This window comes from Budorcas taxicolor, chromosome 1 (genome assembly GCF_023091745.1).
Source record: "Budorcas taxicolor isolate Tak-1 chromosome 1, Takin1.1, whole genome shotgun sequence".
Classification (NCBI taxonomy): Eukaryota; Metazoa; Chordata; class Mammalia; order Artiodactyla; family Bovidae; genus Budorcas; species Budorcas taxicolor.
In genome coordinates this window covers 220,597,341-220,620,316 of record NC_068910.1, presented here as the reverse complement: position 1 = coordinate 220,620,316, position 22,976 = coordinate 220,597,341, and the positions used below count along the sequence as shown (strand labels likewise).

General features: G+C 45.1%; 1 protein-coding gene across 1 annotated transcript in view; it reads right to left on the bottom strand.

Annotated features, from left to right (window-relative positions):
• Window positions 1-22,976, bottom strand: part of KCNH8 (potassium voltage-gated channel subfamily H member 8) — a 476,768-nt gene that overhangs the window by 281,942 nt on the left and 171,850 nt on the right. The window contains exon 2 of the mRNA XM_052642660.1: window positions 20,433-20,666. Within this exon, the coding sequence (XP_052498620.1) occupies window positions 20,433-20,666 (234 nt within the window). The remainder of the gene's footprint in view (window positions 1-20,432; window positions 20,667-22,976) is intronic.

Below are 22,976 nucleotides of genomic sequence, written 5' to 3'. Positions count from 1 at the left end.
AGATTGCCGGGAGAAATATCAATAACCTCAGATATGCAGATGACACCACCCTTATGGCAGAAAGTGAAGAGGAACTAAAAAGCCTCTTGATGAAAGTGAAAGAGGAGCGTGAAAAAGTTGGCTGAAAGCTCAACATTCAGAAAACAAAGATCATGGCATCTGGTCCCATCACTTCATGGCAAATAGATGGGGAGACAGTGGAAACAGTGTCAGACTTTATTTTTTGGGCTCCAAAATCACTGCAGATGGTGATTGTAGCCATGAAATTAAAAGACATTTACTCCTTGGAAGGAAAGTTATGACCAACCTAGATAGCATATTGAAAAGCAGAGACATTACTTTGCCGACTATGGTCCGTCTAGTCAAGGCTATGGTTTTTGCTGTGGTCATGTATGGATGTGAGAGTTGGACTGTGAAGAAGGCTGAGTGCCGAAGAATTGATGCTTTTGAACTGTGGTGTTGGAGAAGACTCTTGAGAGTCCTTTGGACTGTAAGGAGATCAAACCAGTCCATCCTAAAGGAAATCAGTCCTGAATATTCATTGGAAGGACTGATGCTGAAGCTGAAACTCCAGTACTTTGGCCACCTGATGCAAAGAACTGACTCATTTGTTAAGACCTTGATGCTTGGAAAGACTGAGGGCAGGAGGAGAAGGGGATGACAGAGGATGAGATGGTTGGATGGCATCACCAACTCAATGGACATGAGTCTGAATGAACTCTGGGAGTTGGTGATGGACAGGGAGGCCTGGTGTGCTGCAGTCCATGGGGTTGGAAAGAGTCGGACATGCCTGAGAGACTGATCTGAACTGAACTGCAATAAATTACTACATATATAAATATATACATATATTTGTATATAGTAGTATATATAATTTAATTCCAAACTTCTAATTTATCCCGACCCCAACTTAGTGGATCCCTGCATTCCCAGTCTGCCATTATCCCCCAGGAGGCACCTACAGCAGCTGGCAAGTCCAGCTCTCCCTGCTCAGAGGCCAGGGCAGGGGATGGAGGGCCAGGGTGTCCTGGATGGGGAGCTGGGGTGGACATGCTTGTACCTACATTCTGACCGACCCCCTCAACTTCTCTGTGAGTCGGTTTCTTGAACTGTGAAGTGGGGGTATTACTAGGATCTGCCTCCAAGGGTGGATGTGAGAAAGAACAGGAGAGGCATCACAGGCAAAGAGCAGAACACAGAGCTTGGCAGGTGGTGGGCACTCAGTCAGTGGGGGCTGTTACTATTTTATGCCAGTGTCTGTGTTAAGTTGGGAAGGCTGACCTCCAGGAAGCAAATGTCTCCAGAAATCTAGCTAGCTAGGCAAGATCGTGATAGCTCAGTTGTGGCAGGACAGGCCTAGCTAAGTGCTTCCTAATGAATGCAATGAGACCTGAGCCACATGTCTGCCTCACTTTGCTCTGATCATCCTGGCTGAAGAGATGGGGTGAGCACAGGCCCCCTCAATAAACCGTCTGACGTAAAACTGCTCATTCATTAAACAATGCATGCTTAGCCGTGGGTGTAGAAAAGAACAGGCTTTCTCAGCTTGTTCAGACGTATGACTAGCAGACCAGGAAGGTTATCTCCATTTACAAGGACAAAGCGTGAACCCAGGCAATTGGAAGGATAAACTGCAGGGCAGACTCTTCTGTCAAGTCGTGTGTGCTGCCCTCAGCCAGGCTCTTCCCGGGCCCTTCCCTTTGGCGAATGTCTCTTTGAAGTCATTGACTGCATTTGCGTTTCTGAGCATCACTCTTGAGTGCAAAGATGTGGAAGGAAAACATGAAACGTTAATCTTCTGTGAGAGTGAACGGACTTCCTGGAGAATCATCAGAACATCATAAAAGCATCATAAAATGCTTCCTATCTCAGAGCAGGCCAAGTCTGAAGTGAGGTCTCAAATCAGGCTGGAGAAAGTGGCTGATTGTAGCGAAAATAACTGGAGCCATGGTTCTCTTAGGACCTCCCTGGTGGCTCAGAGGGTAAAGCATCTGTCTACAATGTGGGAGATCCAGGTTCAATCCCTGGTTTGGGAAGATCCCCTGGGGAAGGAAATGGCAATCTACTCCAGTACTATTGCCTGGAGAATCCCATGGACAGAGGAGCCTGGTAGGCTATACTCCATGGGGTCGCAAAGAGTCGGACACGCCTGAGCAACTTCACTTTTCATGGTTTTCCAATAACTTAGTTGTAGAGAGCACAGTCCCTACTTGGCAGCCCTTCAGATTATATGAAAACTGCAAATTTTCCAAGCACCAAAATTAAATGTCTTGCATTTCTCCAAAGACATACAGATGTTTAACAAACACATGAAAAGATGCTCAATGTCACTTATTATCAGAGAAATGAAAATCAAAACCACAATGAGGTATCACCTCACACCAGTCAGAATGGCCAGCATCAAAAAGTCTATAAACAATAAACACTGGAGAGGGTGTGGAGAAAAGGGAACCCTCTTTGGTGGGAATGCAAACTAGTACAGCCACTATGGAGAACAGTGAGGAGATTCCTTAAAAAAGCTGGAAATAGAAATCCCATGGCTGGGCATATACACCGAGGAAACCAGAATTGAAAGAGACACGTGTACCCCAGTGTTCATCACAGCACTGTTTACAATAGCTAGGACATGAAAGCAACCTAGATGTCCATCAGCAGACAAATGGATAAGAAAGCTGTGGTACATATACACAATGGAGTATTACTCAGCCATTAAAAAGAATACATTTGAGTCAGTTCTAATGAGGTGGACAAAACTGGAGACTATTAAACAGAATGAAGTAAGTCAGAAAGAGAAATACCAATACAGAATATTAACACATATATATGGAATTTAGAAAGACAGTAACAACAATCCTATATGCAAGGCAGCAAAAGAGACACAGATGTGAAGAACAGACTTTTGGACTCTGTGCGAGAAGGGGGGGTAGAATGATTTGAGAGCATAGCATTGAAACATGTATATATTGCCATATATAAAGTAGATGACCAGGGCAAGTTTGATGCATGAAGCAGGGCACCCAAAGTGGGTGCTCTGGGACAACCCAGAGGGATGGGGTGGGAGTGTGGTGGGAGGGTGTTCAGGGTGGAGGGAACACATGGGCACCCATGGATGATTCATGTTGATGTATGGCAAAACCACTGCAATATTGTGGAGTAATTATCCTCTAATTAAAGTAAATAAATTAATTTAAAAAATAAAAAATAAAAATGAAATTAAATGTCTTCTTGCTACACACACACACACACACACACACACACACACCCACACACACACCCACAAGCATTTCTAGAAATCTAGAAGTGGTGTTTTTAAAATGTGGCTGCAATGAACATTGGGATTGATGCATCTTTTCAAATTATGTTTTTCTCTGGATATGTGCCCAGGAGTGGGATTGCTGTATCATATGGTAGGTGTAATTTAAGTTTTTTTTTTTAAGAAACCTCCATACTGTTCTAATATAATATCACAAATCAACTATATTCCAATAAAAATTTTAAATTAAAATAGTAAAAATCTTTGGGGCACACTTCCTATTGAGAGTTGGGGTCTAGGTGGCCCCTCATGAATCTGGGTGTCCTTGGGTCTGCTCCACCCAGAGTACCAGTTTGGGATGGAAGCCCTTGTGCTAAGCGATTTCCTAAAATAGATCATGAGAGGTCTTCAGCTTCTGCCTGCTTCCTGGGACCCTAGACTACCCAGAGGCCGCCAGGTTAAGGAAGCTACAGGCAGGCACTTCCATCCTCTGTCCCAGCTGATCCCACACGTTCAAGACGCCATCCAAGATCGTGCAGAGCAGTGCCCCTCCCGTCTGCACACTACCAGCCAGCCTCAGCTAAGCCCCCGTGGGAGAGGAGGCGCTCAGACAAGTCCAGCTTGGACTCCTGGCCTACAGTGCTGCAAGATACGGTCGCTGCCATGTTCAGCCACTGGGTTCCAAGGCAGCTGTTGCTCACCTGCACATGGGAACATGAAGGGAACTTCCAGACTCCGCCAGCCTGTGAGTAAGAATACGGTTGGATCCACTCTCTCTTTCCTTCTCCCCCCATTGGTGATTCTATCTAAAACTTTGTCAACTTCAGTTTATTCTTTCAAGGAATCAGTTCATTTATTTTCATTGATCTTTCCATCTGTCTTTTTAGTCCCTGTTTCACTTATTTCCACTCTATCATTTCCTTTCTTCTGCTAGTTTTGGGCTTTATGTCTTCTCTTTCTAGTTCCTTTAGGTGTATTAAGTTTATCTGAGATTTTTCTTGTTTCCGGAGGGAGGCCTGTATGGCTGTGAGCTTCCCTCTTAGAACCACTTTTGCTGTATCCCATGGATTTTGGTATGCCATATTCCAGTTTTCGTTTCCCCTAGGCATTCTGCTTTCTCCTGAAATTTCTTCTGTGTCTCAGTAGCTGTTCAGTAGCATGATGCTCAATCTCCACATATTTATATTTTTCCAGTTTTTTTTCTTGTAATAGATTTCTCATTACATGCCACTGTAGTCAGAAGAGATGATTAATATAATTTCAATCTTCTTGGGTTTATTGAGACTTTGTGACACTGACCTGCGATCTATCCTCAGAGTGTTCTGTGTGTCCCAGGGTCCAGCCCCGGTGGATCCAGGGTGATTCGAAGGGGAGGCAGATAGGCGAGGAAAACTTATGTATTTACAGATATAAGATTAGATTAGGAAGAAATAGTATAGTACGAAATTTTGGTGGAGAAAAAGAGGCTGAATAACTTGGTTTACGGGGAAAACCAAAAAAACCTCGAGACAAGAGGTTTGCACCATCTACGTTAGGCCACCGGCGTCCGCTTGAATATCGAAGGGTGCCCCGCCTTAGGCTCCCTTTTGCGTGGATCTTAGCAGCCAGGGCAAGTAGACGTGGTGAGCCTCCCCGCTCCAGATGGGAATTCAGCCGAAAAAGGGGAGAAAAGAACGACATGGGGAAGCCCAGCATCGGTGCAAGACTCAAGACTTTATTTTCAAAATCAGCTTATATACTCCAAGTCGTACATAAAGAAATAATGGAATATGCAGAGTTATGCAGGGGCAGCAGTCCTGACCCTCACTGAGACAAGGCTTTCTTTTTGCATGCCCTCCCGTATACAAAAGGTCTCAGGTGGCCTAGGTTATCTTCTGGCCAAGAGGCCTGTTAACATTTGTATGGCTCTCTTCCTGGATAATTGTCCAGAAAACTCCTTTTCCCTAGAAGTGTTTTTTCTTTACTGTGCATCACCCTCAAAGTACTAAATAAAGTCACATTCCTGTAGAACAAAGGTGCAGTGGGTTATAACAAAGAAGGTACTTAACTCAAAGATCTAACCTTGCTAATACCAGGGCTACTACCTGTCTTTCTATATACCAACTATCTCTACAAATAAAAGATGTGAAAATCTGGCAGCAAGTGTTGGCTCAACAAATGAAACCTTTAGTCAGTCCTATTCTAATGATTTTGACTCCTTGGAAGCCCCTACATTCCTAGGATGTTTTAAGCTTCCTGTGCCTCCCACGGTCGGGAGGCCTCAAACAATCATGTGCTCAGCTGTATGAGTCCTGCAGGCAGGCTAGAAAGCCATCAGAGGGGTTTTTGGATTGAAACACCCTTTCAAATGCAGAAGACTAAAGCCCTGAGTTTGACTTTTTCCAGAGTGTGTCAGAAGAGTGGAAAAGCAGAGTACAAAGGCCAGCAGACTTTGGTTTTTTGGGAACATGCTCAGGAAATACCAGGGGGAAGCCCTGAGACCTGACTCGCCTTGCCCATCGGATCTCTGCCGCATGACCTTGTCACGGGTGGGATTCCTCACGCTGGCTCCCGGCACGTGTGCACTTGAGAAGTAAATTATATGTGTTCGGCTACTTTTGGATGGAATGTTCTGTGTATATGTATTCAATGCATCTAGTCTAATGTGTTGTTTAAGGCTATGCTTCCTTATTGATTTTCTTCTGAGTGATCTATAAATTGATATAAGTAGGATTTTGCTTTATTGACTATGCCAAAGCCTTTGACTGTGTGGATCACAAGAAACTGTGGAAAATTCTTAAAGAGAAGGGCATACAAGACCACCTAACCTGCCTCTTGAGAAACCTGTATGCAGGTCAGGAAGCAACAGTTAGAACTGGACATGGAACAACAGACTGGTTCCAAATAGGAAAAGGAGTACGTCAAGGCTGTATATTGTCACCCTGCTTATTTAACTTCTATGCAGAGTACATCATGAGAAACGCTGGGCTGGAAGAAGCACAAGCTGGAATCAAGATTGCTGGGAGAAATATCAATAACCTCAGATATGCAGACAACACCACCCTTATGGCAGAAAGTGAAGAGGAGCTAAAAAGCCTCTTGATGAAATTGAAAGAGGAGAGTGAAAAAGTTGGCTTAAATCTCAACATTCAGAAAACTAAGACCTTGGCATCTGGTCCCATCACTTCATGGGAAATAGATGGGGAAACAGTGGAAACAGTGTCAGACTTTATTTTTTTGGGCTCCAAAATCACTGCAGATGGTGATTGCAGCCATGAAATTAAAAGACGCTTTACTCCTTGGAAGGAAATTTATGACCAGTCTAGATAGCATATCGAAAAGCAGAGATATTACTTTGCCAACTCTGTCTAGTCAAGGCTATGGTTTTTCCTGTGGTCATGTATGGATGTGAGAGTTGGACTGTGAAGAAAGCAGAGCGCTGAAGAATTGATGCTTTGAACTGTGGTGGTGTTGAAGACTCTTGAGAGTCCCTTGGACTGCAAGGAGATCCACCCAGTCCATCCTAAAGGAGATCAGTCCTGGGTGTTCTTTGGAAGGACTGATGCTAAAGCTGAAACTCCAATACTTTGGCCACCTGATGTGAAGAGTTGACTCATTGGAAAAGACTCTGATGCTGGGAGGGATTGGGGGCAGGAGGAGAAGTGGACGACAGAGGATGAGATGACTGGATGGCATCACCGACTCGATGGACATGGGTTTGAGTGGCCTCCGGGTGTTGGTGATGGACAGGGAGGCCTGGCGTGCTGCGAATCATGGGGTTGCAGAGTCGGACACGACTGAGCGACCAAAGTGAACTCAACTGACAGAGGGTGTTAAAGTTTCCTGCTAATATTTTATTCCTGTCTCTCTCTCTCTAGGTCTGTCCATGCTTGCCTCATGTCTTCTGATGCTTCCAGGTGGGTATTTGTCTTTGTAAACACTGCATCTTCATGCTGGATTCGCCTCTCCATCATCATGTGCTGCTCCTGTTTATCTTTTCTGACACTTGGTTTAACCTTTCTGTCTGCTATGGACAGAGCTACGCAAGCTTTCGTTTTGCTTCCATTTCTATGGGATATCTTCTCCCACACCTTCACTTTCAATGTATGAGTTTCACTGCTTCTGAAGTGAGTCTCCGGTGGACAGCCTGTAGCTGGGTCTTATTCTTACTCATTCAGCCACTCTATGTATTTTGACCGGAGGATTTTGTTTGTTTACATTTACAGTAATAGGGTTTGCACTTAGCGCCATTTTGTCAATTATCTTCTGGCTGATTGTACTTCCCCTCTGTTCATTTCTTCTTCCCGTTTTCACCTCCCATGCGATTTGGTGACTTTCCTTAGCGCTATATTTAGATTCCTTTCTGATTTCCTTTTGTGTATTTGCTACAGGTGTTTGCTTTGTGATCACCATGAGGTTTACATAGAATAGCTTATGTATATAACAGTCCATTTTAAGTTGATAGCAACTTACAAGGCATTCCAAAATTCTTCATTTTCACTCCGTCCCCATTTTATGCTTTCAATATCACATTTTAGAATTTTTTCATTCATTCTCTTAACAAATTATTATGGGTTTAATTAATTTTACTCCTTTTGTCTTTGAACCTTCATAGCAGTTTTGTAAGGGGTTACTTCCCTACCTTTACTATATAGTTACCTTTTCCTGTGAGATTTTTGGTTTCTTGTGTCTTCTTGTTATTAACTAATGCCAATTTCTTTTCAGCTTGAAAAACGTTCTTTAACAGTTCTTGTAAGGCTGGCTTAGTCGTGATGAACTCCTTTAGCTTTTGCTTGACGAGGAAAGTCTTTCTCTCTCCTTCAGTCCTGAATGATAAATGTGATGGACAGAATATTCTAAGTTGGGAGTTTTTTCCTTTCACACTTTGAATATGTCACACCCTCCTTTTGGCCTGAAAAACTTCTGCTGAAGTCTGTTGATAGTCATATGGGGTCCGTTATCTATAACAGTTAATTTGCTTCTTGCTGCTTATAAGATTTTCTCTTTATCTGCATCTTCTGACATTTTAGTTACAGTATGTTTCAGTGTGGGTCTCTCTGGGTTCATCTTTCTTGGGATGTGGCTTGCAGGACCTGGAAGTTTGTTTCCTTTTCTAGGTTCGGGAAATTTTCAGGCGTTATTTTTCCAAACGGACGTTTTCCTCTGTCTCTTCTCTGGGGCTCCCCTAGTGTGGATATCACTCACCTGATGTTGCCTTTAAGCCTCTCATCTCCACTTTCCCATGGTGTCCCTTTCTGCTGCTCTCTGTGGGTGAGTTTCGTCACTTTGTCTTCTAGTCTGCTGGGCGACTCTCTCCCGCATCACAGTCTGCTGCTGAACCCTTCTAGTGTGCTTCCCGGTTCAGTTACTGGATTCTTCAGCTGTGTGACTTCCGTTTGGTTCTTCCTTATATTTTCTACCTCTCTGTTGAGGTTCTCGCTGTGTTCACCCGTTCTTCTCCTGAGCTTGTGAGCATCTTTATGATCAGCACTTTTAATTCTTTATCAAGTAGATTACTCCTCTTCATAGAATTGAAATCCTTTCTCTGAGATTTTGCTGATAATTCTGCTTGACACAGACTTCTCAGTTTCTTCATTCTCCCTGGCCCTCTGTTCTTAGTTTTATGCATCAGGTGAATCCCAGGCTTAAAGGGGTGGGCTTGTGAAGATGACTTTATTTAAACTTGCCTTAGATCTTTTGTCTCGTGAGTCTCTGTGATTGTCTGACTCCTCTAATTTAGCCTTGATATGTCTCCTTTGTGGAGATTATGCCAAGGCATGTCAGTGTCCCAAAGGCAGGACTCTCACTTACACCCAGTTTTAGGCTGATTAGGAAACGAAGCCTCAAGCAGCACCTTTTAAAGCATGCGCGTGTGCACAGGACTTGCGCGGCCACAGCTGTAATCTCTACGGCCTCCAAAGCACACCTGGAGGCGTCACATGGGCGAAAGTTACACGGCAGGGCCCCAGACGAGTGTGCAATGCTTCTCTGTAAGGTCTCACCGATGCTGCGGGAGTGTGACACGCTGACCTCTCACTGCTTAATTCCCTGGGAGCACTTCCTTAGATCGTAGGTGTGGGGGAACCTGAAGCCCGTCTCTCAAGCTAAAGCTCCAGGACAAGCGAATAAGTGTTTTCTTCACAGAAGGATGGGTTATGTGTGTGCAGTTCCCTGGGGTGGTGGCTGCCGCAAACAGTCTTCCCAGTTGTTACAGTCCCATGGAAGTCAGTAACTCCACCCCCCGGCCACCAGGGCCAGGGGACTAGGGGGTGTCCCCGTGTGGACACAGTGGCTTTAGCAGGGCAGCTGGAGGGCACGTGGGTGGGGCACACTTGCCAGCCTCAGAAAGGCAGGGGGGATGTCGGGACTGCACACGCCTGTGGGTTTTAGCGACGCAGCAGGAGAATGGCTTGCTGGCTTCAGGATGGGAGGGAGAGAACGCACTGATGGTTCATGCTCGCTAACCCCATCTGGAAGCAGACTGGTGTTGCAACTGCCCAAGTTCTCTGACTTCAGCAAGGCAGCAGGACTGTGCTTCATAAAGTGGAAAGAGGTGGGCTCCTGGGGCAGGTGGAGAGTGAAATGATGGCATCAGTCAGCCTCTGTCTCCAGGAAGAGTCTCACCTGCCCCCAGCTCTTCAGCAGAGGCTTTCACGTTAGCAGATGAGTCCCCATCACATAGCTTAGATGCTGTGCAAACTGCTGTTTTTTCACTGGGTCTTGGGGTGTGTGAGACTGTATGTGAGCTCTTCAGAAAGGGAACCTCAGTTTGCTGCAGCACTTTCGGTCCCTTGGACATTTCCTCAGTCGGCTTTCTTAGCCGGGCATTTTGGGCTCATCTCTCTGGTGGCGTCCCCAGGGGCCAGCGCGTCTCATCTCTCCGGTGGCGTCCCAGGGCCCAGGGCCCAGGGCGTCTCCTCTCTCCGGTGGCATCCCCAGGGCCCAGGGCGTCTCATCTCTCCGGTGGCGTCCCAGGGCCCAGGGCGTCTCCTCTCTCCGGTGGCGTCCCCAGGGCCCAGGGCATCTCATCTCTCTGGTGGCATGCCCAGGGCCCAGGGCATCTGATGTGGGGCCCTAACCCTTCATTCCTCCGGGAGAAGCGCTGGATTCCCGAGGTCCCTCCCTACTGTGAGTCACTATGTCAGGGTAGGGACTTGCTGAGATCATGGCTCTACATTTCCTACCCAGCTCAGTGTGGCCCTTTTAACGTTTCATGCAGCTCTCAGATCTTTTTCAGAGGGAAATGATCCACATGTGGCTAGCAATCTGGTGTGTCCACAGAAGGAGGTGAGGGCAGCATCTTCCTATGCTGCTGTCTGGGACTCTTCTCTTCTTGGCGTTAATCTTTCCAGACATTTTACTACGGTTTGTGAAAATCAACTAGAGAAATGCGAAGTGCACCCGTGAGTGAAGACAGTGAGCAACAGGGAACTGCTGGGGCAGCAGCAAGGTGAGCATACAGTGTATGGTTCTGCGTCCACGTCATTTCCCTGCCTCACAGTCTCTCCATCTGTAAACGTGATGTAATTCATGTTTACTTCAAAGTCTCATTAGAAAAATTAAAATAGCATGTGTACTGTGGGGCAGAATATAATGAATTAATTATTACTTAGATTTTGTGTATCATTTTTATTAATGTTAAATGTTTAACAATGATATATTGAACTTAAATATAAATAAAGTATATTTATTTATGATTACCTTCCGTTTGAGCTAGAGATCACTATTTTCCATAGAGAACAGTGATTTCATTTTCTTTTGCTTGCAACTTGAGTAAAAATAACAGAGTCAACTTAAAGAAAAATGCTTAGCAAGCAACACTTCAGTAGGTATATGGAAATGAATGACAAACCTTGATGGTGCCATGAGTCTGTGAATGAAGAGAGCTTTCCACAGCTCGGTCAGGCTCAAGATTCCCTTCCGTATCAAACACTTACATTTCCCTCTTTTCTATTTAGAACTGAAAAATTAAAATTAAAAAAAAAAACCCTGCCTACTGACAATACGCATTATTTTCAGAAAAGTGACAGTCTGTATTATTAAGAGTAATATAACAGAAATAAAAGTGAAGCTGTCTCTGATAAAATAATAGGCACCTCAACATAAAATGCGCAGGTGTGACTGACTACAGCAGAAGATGTCATCAAGAAGTTGGACCAATACGTGGAATCACTGGGAATGCAATGACTCCAAGTACAAAACACACGCAGGTGTGCTGCATCTGTGACAAGCATTGTGAGTCAGTGACAGTCTTCTGAAACGGTGAATTCAGAACAAGATAAAACTCAATCTTCTCTCATTACACTATGGTTTTATTCTTAGAGATTCAATAGAAAATTAAAGCCTTCCACAGACACACTGTGTGTTCAGGTCCTAGTTCAGGTCGTTTGGCTTCCTGGAAGCCCGGCGGGGCACTAGAGGGTCCCGCAGTGCACAGCCCTGTATTATAAACTGCAGGCAGCATGCTGTACAGCAGACCCTTACAATTTACTCTTCTTGCGTAACTGAAACTTTACGTCCATTGAGCAACAACTCTCCAATTACCGCTCTTCTCAGCCCCTGCCGATGGCCATTCTAGTCTCTGCTTCTTTAAGTCTGACTACTTGAGATACATCATATAAGGGGACCATAATAGACTTACTTCATTTAGCATAATGTTAAGAGGATAGACCTCATGTTAGGTGTTCTTGCCACAAAAAAAAAAACAAAACAAATAACAAAAAAATCAGAAAAGAACACAGGAAATTTTTAGAGGTGATGGATATGTTTAGTACCTTGATTGTGGTGATGATATCATAAGTAAATGCAAATGTCCAAACCCATCAAGATAGACACACGAAACATTTGAAATGTTTTGTCTACCAGTTATACCTCAATAAAACTCAGAAAGAAAGAAAAAGAGAGAAAATGAAGGAAGGGAGGGAGGTAGAGAAGAAAGAGAGGGAGGGAGGAAAGAAAGGAGCGGGGAAGAAAAGAAGGAAAGAGGGAAGGAAGGAAGCCAGGAAGCAAGAAAGAAGGGAAAGAAGGAGAAAGCCAAGTCAAACACTGGGCAATTCTTCAATTGCAAGGCCGTCCGACACATTACAATACGCCTAGCATCCGTAACTCCTGCCCATTAAATGTCAAAAATACCCCCAATTTTGAGTTAGAGGATTTTTATACATTCTAGTTTCTTTACTCACAATCTTAGGCAAGCGGCTTAAATTCTAATCTGCTTAATGTAAATATAACCACGTGTTATAGGCTGACTTTTGCCCTCCCCAAAGAATAAGTTAGAATACTAACCCACAATATCTCAAAATGTAACCTTATTTGAACACAGCGTTATTATGGCGACAAGATGAAGTCATTAGAACGGGCACTGATCCAGTAAGACTGATGTCATGTTAACATGGGGAAATCGACACAGCCACCCACGCCGGGAGAACAGTGTGGGGAGATGAGAGCAGAGGCCAGGGCGATGCTTCTACAGGGTGAAGAACACCGACGCAGGCCAGAAAACCAGCAGGAGCTAAGGGAAGGCGTGGGACAGGTTCTTCCTCTTCGTCCTCAGGAGAAAGCACCCCAACTGACCCCTTGGACTCAGAATCCTAGACAACTTCTCCTGTTTAAGCCACTCATTTTGTGGTACTTTGCTATGACAGCCTTAGCAAACTAATATATCAGGATGAAATTTTTACAAAATTAACTGCATCATTTTGATTTTTGTCTCAAATCTTTGTTCTCTGGCAGCATTTCTCTTCCTGTTGAGTCTACTTAACATAAAAATGGGCCTGAAAGACAAGCGTCCTGCAGAGAAGATCTGCTAAGACACACATCTTAAGGCCGGGTTTGTGGATTCAAACATGGTGATCCTCCATGACACAGAGACGACGTGATTTCCCACCATTAACACTGAGCCAAGAAGGTAGAGTCTGGAAGAAGGTGAAGACAACATGACATCCCAGCAGGTCCATCCTCAGCTGAAGGGATTGTGAGCAAGTAGAAGAGGCAGAACTTCCTTCCTTTGGAGAAGGAAATGGCAGCCCACTCCAGTGTTCCTGCCTGGAGAATCCCAGGGACGGGGGAGCCTGGTGGGCTGCCGTCTATGGGGTCACACAGAATCGGACATGACTGAGCGACTTCCCTTTCACTTTCCACTTTCATGCATTGGAGAAGGAAATGGCACCCCACTCCAGTGTTCTTGCCTGGAGAATCCCAGGGACGGGGGAGCCTGGTGGGCTGCCGTCTATGGGGTCGCACAGAGTCAGACACAACTGAAGCGACTCAACAGCAGAAGAGGCAGAGATGATCTCCTCTCTGTGAGTTTCCACAGTTTGAGCCTGGGAGAAGGGGTGTTTGTGTAGTTTTCTTACTATTTTAGTTTTTAAATGCATTTTGAAGGTTACTTTCCATTTACAGTTATTACAAAATATTGGCTATATTCCCCTTGTTGTATAATACATCCTTGTAGGCAATCTTATGTCCAATAGTGTTTTGATAGCTTTTGTAAACACTGAAGGCAGAGAGACCATTTGCTTTCTCTTTGGGACTGTTGAGAGAAGCTGGTTGCCGGGCTATCTGTCTCCCAACACGAGAGTGCCTGATGCCTACTGTTGAGGAAACAAGACAGTTTCAAGGATGTGTACTCGGAGGCACCACTTGCTCCCACGTGTGAAGGACGGGAGGGCTCACCTGAAGTATCTGTAAGCCTCCCAAGCCTAGCAATATTGAGTGTAGAGAGCAATAATGAAGGCCTTGATTTGCGGCATGATGAAACAGGAGGCAAAAACGGAGAGTGATCTACCGTGGTTTCAAGAGCAAAGGGAGGGTGAAGTCATGTCGGGCTCACCACCAGCCATAATTTGCAGCTGTAAACACTAAAAGGCGAGCATCAGACAGATGGGCCAGGTGTGAAACAGGGAATTTACAAGGAGTTAGGGGGACCCTTTCTATAGTATGCCTCGAGTTCAGATAAGCTCCTCACATTCCAACCATGGAAACAGAAATTTAGAGAGATAGAAAGGAGAAGGAGATGATTTTTAAAAAGTGAGCTCACATACCCGGAGCAATTATATGTTATCTAAAGAAACTTTTTAAAATACAGCAGTGGTAATGGAAACATTGGTTTTGAAATATCCCCAATCCTTTCACAAAATTAAAGTGACTAAGATAGTAAATTGAGAAATCCTCAAAATATATATACGACCGTGTGTCCCCATAAACCTGAGAATACTGGATGATGGGCAACACCGGCCAAGAAGCTTGACCCTTGCAGGAAGAGCAGCTTTATGAGGAAGGAAAAAAGAAGGTGAAAAAGAAGGCGCATAATAGCTCTAGAGCATGGGACCTCATAATCTGTCAACAGGTATCTACTCCCCAAAGCAGAAATCCTCTGGAAGTAGAGGGTTCCACACACAGATCTGAAGACAATTAAAACCAGCAGAGAGCTTCCCAGGCCCCAGTTTGAAGATGAGTAAAAATGGGTTACAGAAAGATAGCACGGTGTTGGAGTTGTCTGAGCATTCAGCGCTTTCAGAAAATTCAGCAGAAAATTTTTGTGGGATGTACAGAATTCACCAAGGTATGGAACTATTAATATACTGAGGATAAACTGTTGGAACCCGAGCTTTACTTGGTCAGAGCAGGAACATCAAGGTGAAGAAAGGAAACGGTTCAAATAACACTGTGTAAGAGGCCTGGCCAGGAAAGCAGAGCTGGCTCAGAAAGTAGCAAAAATTGCAGCTAGATGCAGAAGGCGTCGACACGGGACCTCTGGGGGAGGGGCAACGGAGCCGTGGATTTAGGAGTGTTTTCCCCGCACACCTCTATTTCTAATATTCTTAAAGATGAGAAGCACGCATCTTATTCAAGCATGACAGCACAGCAGGATGAAAGAAGAGGTGAAGAGAAGCTTTTTTGAACACAGATGCAGAAAATCAGAGTGAGTGAGCGAGAGTTGCTCAGGCCCGTCTGACTCTTTGTGACCTCAGGGACCGTAGCCCTCCAGGCTCCTCTGTCCATGGAATTCTCCAGGCAAGAAGACTGGAGTGGGATGCCATTTCATTCACTGCCACAGAAAGTCAAGGCATCCCAAAATATTCCATAGGCACACAGAGCGCAACTATTTCAAAAGTAAAAGGGAATTTAAAGGAGCAATTTTCAAAAGTAAAAGGTTTGAGGGAAATAACTGAATCAGCGTACGCTATGCATGAAACAACAGCGTGAACAGCATACACTGATTCAGAAAAGCTCAGGAAAAAATTACTAGAGGATGAATTCTATGCCTTCAAAATCCATATGTTGAAGCCCCGATCCCCATTATCACAAAACATGACTGTATTTGGAGATGGGGTCTGTAAAGACACAGCTAACTTGAATTGAAGTCATAAGGTGGCTCCAATCTGACTGGTGTCCTTATAAGAAGAGGAGATCGGAACAAAGACACACAGAGGGAAGACTGCGGGAAGACAGAGAGAGGAGGAAACAGCCATCTCTAAGCCAAGGAAAGAGGCTTCAGAAGAAACCAACCCATCCAACACCTTGATTCGCGGCTTCTAGCCTCTAGAATTGTAAGAAAATAAATGTCTGTTGTTTAAGAAACCCAGTTTGTGGTTTGTGACGGAAGCCCTAACTAAGATAGTAGGCAAAAAAATTATAGAAATTATATGAGCTAACTGAGCTCAGGAGAGGATATAAATGAAAGGAAAATAACTGAAGACTTAAAGAGAAGAAATGCAGTGAGAATAGATATACCACAAAAGGAAAGGAAAGAAAATGTACTGGACAAGTAAAAACAATGAAGAAGAAAAAATAAATTAAAAAGAGAAAGAAAATAACATGTACAGAGGGCAGGCAAGGACCCAACACACATGTAATAAGTGATCGCAGAGAGGAAAATCAAAGCAAGAAGACAGATCAGTGGTGACTAAAGCCCCAGAAAAGTTTCCCAAGTAAAAGGGACTTAAACACTACAGGGCATGTCACACGTCAAGAGGGAAGAATCTGACCCCCGAAATTCTACACCAGGTATCAGTAACCTGGATGCAGGCTAAACCCAGCCCACTTCATATTTTTGTAAATAAAATCTTTATTGGAAGACAGTAACATGTATTCATTTACGTATTTTGTAGGGTTGTTTTCAGACTATGATGACATAGATGGGTGCTTGCAACACAGGCTGTATGGACTATAAAATTCATAATATGCATAATACCTACTCCCTGATTCTTCACAGAAGAAGTATGCCGACCCTAGCCTATGCCAAGATGCATTCTAGTACAATTATTAGATTAAAATGAAATGAAGAAACAAAATGAAATGACAGGACGTGAAATGACAGGACATGAAATGAAATAATGAAACGATTCCTCGAACATCCAGGACAAAACCCCAACTCACTTAATAAGCAGCAGTTTTAGAGTAAAACGATACTCTATGCAAGTCCGTGAGAATAAACACAATTGAGATGGTAAAGTGATTTAATTTTCAGCAAACTGGTCTACAAGTCCTAATGACCACAGCCATACTGTTATTAACGTGCAAGAGTTCAGGGAAACAGTTTCCACGAGCTCTTCCTGAGACGGCTCAGAGAATGAGCTTCTGATAACCAAGACATGCTCAGAGAAACTGTGGGACAGAAGCTACGGTGACCAGTGAGCACATTTCACTGTGGCACTAAGGCTGGATGAAGAAAGATGGGCGCGACGCAGCGAGGGCAGTTGCACTGAGCGCTCTGACAATGTGAATATAACTGCGGGAGGCGGGGGGGGGGGGGGGGGGGCTCGCAGACAGCAGGATAAGCAGGCCGTGAGTGCTGCGCATCCTGCACGCTTAGGATCAAGTGGATCTGATGGTGCATCCCTTTCAGTTAGCCAGCGGGAGAAGGGCAGGGGGAAGCGGCTCCTGGAGGTGCTGACATGACCGCTCTTATGACAGGAAATGAGGAAAACACTTAAGAAAGCGGGACTGTATAATGCAAACATCTTATATAAAAATAACTTGGAAAAAACCCAAAACTTTCCAAACGACAACAGCAGTCCTTCAGAGAGAGAAAAAGAAGAAAGAAAAGAGATCACACTCTAGAGTGAACACAAATATCCGGTAGGGGATTACTGAATTGACCAAGTGACCCTGTCATGGATCCACGTGGCGGACAACTGTGAGAGGGGGACGGATGCGTATGCCGTCACGCCACGTAACACTGCGCAGTCCTGTGGTGGGTCCACAGGATGTGGTGCTGCGACTGACCAGGACAGATGCGTACGATGTGCTGCTCTGAAATACTCCACGGTCCTATGGTGGATCCACAGGATGTGATGCTGTAGAGAAGAACGGGTGACTGCCACTCAGCATGTGTTGTTCTGCAAGGTACCCACCATTGTAAAAGATATTCTTCTGCAAGTAATAGAACAGGGCGCAAAGTATGCTGTGTGTATGAAAAGGAGGGAACCACACGCGTATAAGTATCTCTGATATTAAAGAAACAAGGAGAGGATAACATCAAATCGACAAAATGGTCTCCCCGGGTTAGCACACCCACACATGTGATCAGCCACGGCGGATGCCTTCTGCATATCAGCAGAACCAAAGGGGACAGCTTTATGAGAAGATGTCTTGGTGTCACCATTTCTGGTACATAGGTAGAACCTAGGAAATTTAGAGGGAGGACAAGTAATGAGCAACGTTAACTCCTGCACATAAACATATAAAATATGCCTCTATGTTAGCCAAAGAAATATTTGTGTATTATGTTTATCTGTGAAACTAGCTATCCTCCCTAATTATTCCTTAATTTGTGAAACCTTTATTCTTTCTTGGTCCTTTAAACTGTTGCATCCAAAGAGGTCCAAGAGCAGCGGGTATTTTTATAACAAACAAAGCAGGTTCAGGAAACCCTGCTGGGGGCTCACTCCCACCTGAGCTCCATGTTCCCACCCATCTGGCCTCGAAGGTCTCCGTCTTTTGGCCTTGCCACCTTCTCCTCCTCAGCCTAAACCTTTCTCAGAGGTGCCCCATTTGGATATTGTGAGAAGGTGTAAAAAGGAAGAAACATAAATGGATTTGCAGAGACCAGTACAAGGCACCTATCTTAAGAAAGACAAGTCTGCAGTCAGCAGATATTTCAGAAGAAGCTTTTCCTTTTCCGTTTGTTCACCGGATGGCAGTTTTTATCACTTTCTACCAGTCTGCATTCTCAGGGATGGCCTCTGCTTTCTTTTATCTCAGGCCCTCTCTCCAAGGATTGTGGTATAGTTAGAGGGAGCTAGAAGGCTTCTGCTTTATCATATTTGCAATGCAGGCCTTATATACTGACACTGAGACGCACACAGTGGCCTCAACCTTCTTCCTGGTGCCAGAGAATCGGCTGTCCCACTCCTCCCAGAGGAGTGCTCGCCAATGCTTCACGACCACTGTGCATCCAAAATTCACACCCTCGAGGAACGTCCTCCAAGGATAACCTTGAAAAGGGGATGAAGTTCCATGTTCAGGTTCCAGTATCTCCTCCTAAAAATGACCTCAACACTAAGTGATAAAGAGGCCTGAGCTGATGCTAATTGTCCACAATGCCCAGGACAAACCCCACGACAAAGAATTACTGGCCCCAAATGTTGACGGTGCCAAGGCTGAGAAACCTTGAATTAGAGTACAATTTAAATGTAAAAAACGACCTAAGAGAGTGATTCAAACCAGATGGAACGATCTGCCTTTGTCCAGGGCGGGAAAGGTGGGCCTGTGGCCACACACAGCCGCCTTACCTGCTGCTGCTCTGCGTTTGTCTACGGTGCCATCCTTGACAGACAATCAAACCTGGCTTTCCAGCCTTGCCTGAGCATCCCAACCCCTACATAGGAGCCTACTGGGGTTGTCATAACAAAATACCACAAACGAACGGGGTGACTTAACAACGAAACTTTATTTTCTCATAGTTCCAGACAGAGGCTGGACTTCTCAGATCAAGGTGAGGCCTCTCCCTTAGCTTGTAGACAGCTACCTTAGGGCTGGGTTTCCACACAACTTTTCCTCTACATACACACATTCCTGACATCTCTTCCTCCTCATAGAAGGACACCAGTCATGTTGGACTAAGACCCCATCCTTACGACCTCACTTAACCTTAATTATACCTTTAAAGGCCCTACCTCTACAGCCCATTAGGGATTAGGGCTTTTTCAAAACTTATATTTCTTTTTAATTGATTGATGATTGCTTTACAGGATTAGGGCTTTGATATATGAAAGTTAAAGAGACATAATTCAGTCAACAACACCATAGGAAAGGAGAAGAGAAACTAGAGGGCAAACAATTTCATTTTTTAGGGAGTTTGCTCAGATAGCATGTAAGTCATTCTTCTTTCCTGTCATTGGCAGGAACGCTGTCACATGCCAAGCTAACTGCAGAGAAAGCTGGGGAACATATTCTTTAGCTTGAAGGTCGTGTGCCCAGCTAAATAAAACTCAGGGGGCTATGTTACTCAAAGGAAGACTATTAAAAAAAGAGAATTTCAGAAACTGGGAAGACATGGTTTGCTCTCAGTTTTGATTTGGCTTTTCTCCAATATGACGCCTCCTGTATTCACCCCCCCTACCACAGGATGGTGATAGCTAGTCCCACGCAGAAGGGAATAAAAGCCATACCCATCCCTGGATACTTTTCCATTTAGGAGACAGTCACAAAGCCACACCCACGAAAAATACTTAGCATTTCCCCAGTGGCAGTTTTGAATCCAGGCAGGTTTACTCCCACCCTGAGACCCTGTGTGTTTCTTACCTTGTCTCCAGAATTTAAGAATGGTGAGAAAGGATTTGTGGCCAGGAAACTGGAAAAGAAAATACCTACACTCATGTCCTTTAAACTAATTTTTATGCCAGCAGACATTTGAATCTCCATCCCTAGTGACTCTATTCTTTAAGTGTTCTTTAAGATGGCAAACTAGCTCTGGATAGAAGATCACCTGTTACTATATTAATGATCATCACATCTGATATATATCTTAAGCATGACCACAACATAATAGTAATACACCCTATTTTAATATATATTAACTCAGTTAATATGTTGATTTTGTATAACTATAAACTTTCTAAATTTTCAAGTAGTTTATGCTGCTAAGATCATTAAGCCTTAATGGGAGTTATGAAGCATTCAAGCCAATAGCAGTTGAAAGAAGGTGACCTTTCACCACTGTCCAAGGAGTCCCCAGCAAAGGAGGTCGACTCACCATTCTTCTTATAGAACATAATTTCTCCTTTGAATTCTGTTTTTTCCTCCAAGGACTTTTCTATCTGAAGCATCAGTTGTTCATTGGTCTCAACTCCAAATAAGAACTTGCAGCTGCAGCTCTTCTGCATGACTTCTGTTCGGGCAAATCCAGCGAGTTCACAGAAGCCGTCCGAGCAGTAGACGATGGGGAAGCCCTTGGCCACCTGGGCGTTGGCGAGGATGAAGTTGCTATCTGCAGACACCAAGGAGAGCACAGTCAGCAGGGAGGCACGCGTGAGAGAGCCACAGCAAGGGAGGGTGACACAGACATTTAGCTACCGGTGCCTAAAGTGCGTGTCCTGATGTGCTGGGGTAGAAAGGAGACACCCCAGAACATAAACCAGCACTGACCTGCAGAAGTACATGCTAGCGTCAACTTCTGCTTGCGTTTGAAACCCACCATGTTAAGAACAGAATATTTCTTAGCCTGCTTTGTGGCATTTACCATCCAGGTGGCAGGAAGGGCTGGTGTTTCTGAGCATGGATTCTGGTTGACAGCTTGAGTTTGCCAATCGATAAACAGATTATTCACACTCTAACCCTCAGTGTCCTTAGGTTTGATTTCCCTAAAAGCAGACTCTGAGACAAGGATGAGGCGTGTCAGTATTTTACGTTGTTGGTGAATACAGGAGATAAGGAAATGGGCAGGGCAGTAAGAAATAAGGGAGGCAATAAAGGGTGAGGCAGGGAGAGGTTTACAGCTGTGAGCAACTGGGCACTGATCTGCAGACTGGGCGGGCGGGCGGGGGGCACTGATCAGGGGATTGGGCGGGCGGGTGGGGGGCACTGATCAGGGGATTGGGCGGGCGGGTGGGGGGCACTGATCTGTGGACTGGGCGGGAGGGCAGGGAGCACTGAGGCAGGAGGGTGGGGAGCACTGATCAGGGGACTGGGCGGGCGGGTGGGGGGCACTGATCTGCGGACTGGGCGGGCGGGTGGGGGGCACTGACTGGTGGGCTGGGCGGGCGGGCGGGGGGCACTGGCTGGTGGGCTGGGCGGGCGGGCGGGGGGCACTGGCTGGTGGGCTGGGCGGGCGGGCGGGGGGCACTGGCTGGTGGGCTGGGCGGGCGGGCGGGGGGCACTGGCTGGTGGGCTGGGTGGGCGGGTGGGGGGCACTGGCTGGTGGGCTGGGCGGGCGGGCGGGGGCACTGGCTGGTGGACTGGGCGGGCGGGGGGCACTGGCTGGTGGACTGGGCGGGCGGGTGGGCGGCACTTGCTGGTGGGCTGGGCGGGCGGGTGGGGAGCACTGGCTGGTGGGCTGTGAGAGTGATACTGTTGCTTACTCTACAGGTGTGTTCTAGGGATGTGGGAGAAATATTAGTATAATGTCTGGCACAAATAAGTACTCAATATAAACCACTGTTAAGAGGATCACTCACTCTACATATACACACTGCTGTGGATAAAATGGATGGCTGACGAGACCCTACTGTGCAGCGCAGGGAGCCCTCCCCAGGGGCTGTGGTGACCTCATCAGGAAGGGAATCCGGAAAAGAGGGGACGGATATGTACGTATATCTGATCGGTTTCACTGAACAGCAGAAACCAACACAGCACTGTAAAGCAACTATACTCCACCAGAAATTAATTTAAAGAGTGTCATTCACGGCTTATAGCTGTTATATTAACCAATAAGAACAGTCAAGCAAGAAGACACAGGACACAGTCGTTAAGTACTTAGAGATGACTCCTGAAGGAGAGCCTAGAAGGCAATATGCAGGGAAGGTTCAAATTCTTTGCGATTAAATCAGAGGGATGTTTACAGACAAAAAGATGCATATTGGAGATGATGTTTAAGATAAGGCATGTAGAAAATGTGTTGGTGGGTGAATTTCAGGTTCAGAATGAATTAGAGACTATTATGAAATCACTCATTCTTTGGTTCATGAAACTATAGTTGAACATTGTCGGTGTCTCAGACAATATTAGAGGCTGGGATTTTAAAGATAAGAAAGAGAAAAATGGAAAGAACTACAGCATACGTTGTTAAATGAAAAAATCATGATTTGGTATAATACGTTATTTGACAGAAAACATATAAGCCCATAGAATCATGCATATCTATGCATGCATGTGTGATTCGTTGTGTCTGACTCTTGGCAATCCCATGGACTGTGGCCCACCAGGCTCCTCTGTCCATGGGGTTTTCCCAGGCATCAATAATGGAGAAGGCTGCATTTCCTGCTCCAAGGGATCTTCCCGACCCAGCAATCAAACCCATGTCTCCAGCATCTCCTGCACTGGCAGCTGGATTCTTTAACACTGAGCCACCTGGGAAGCCCATAAATGTTTACCTGTACCCCGAAATAGGAAGTGTTTGTGTTTATCTAAAACTAAGCGGGATAAACGATAACTGTAGATGTCTTTAGGGAGGGTAACTATGGGCAAAGGTGATAAGAACACTTATTTTTGTCATATTCCTTTGAATTTTATACCGTATGTTTTATGTATTGCTTATTCAAAAACTAGGATGTTTAAAAGAGGTTTGCAGCAGACAGCACAT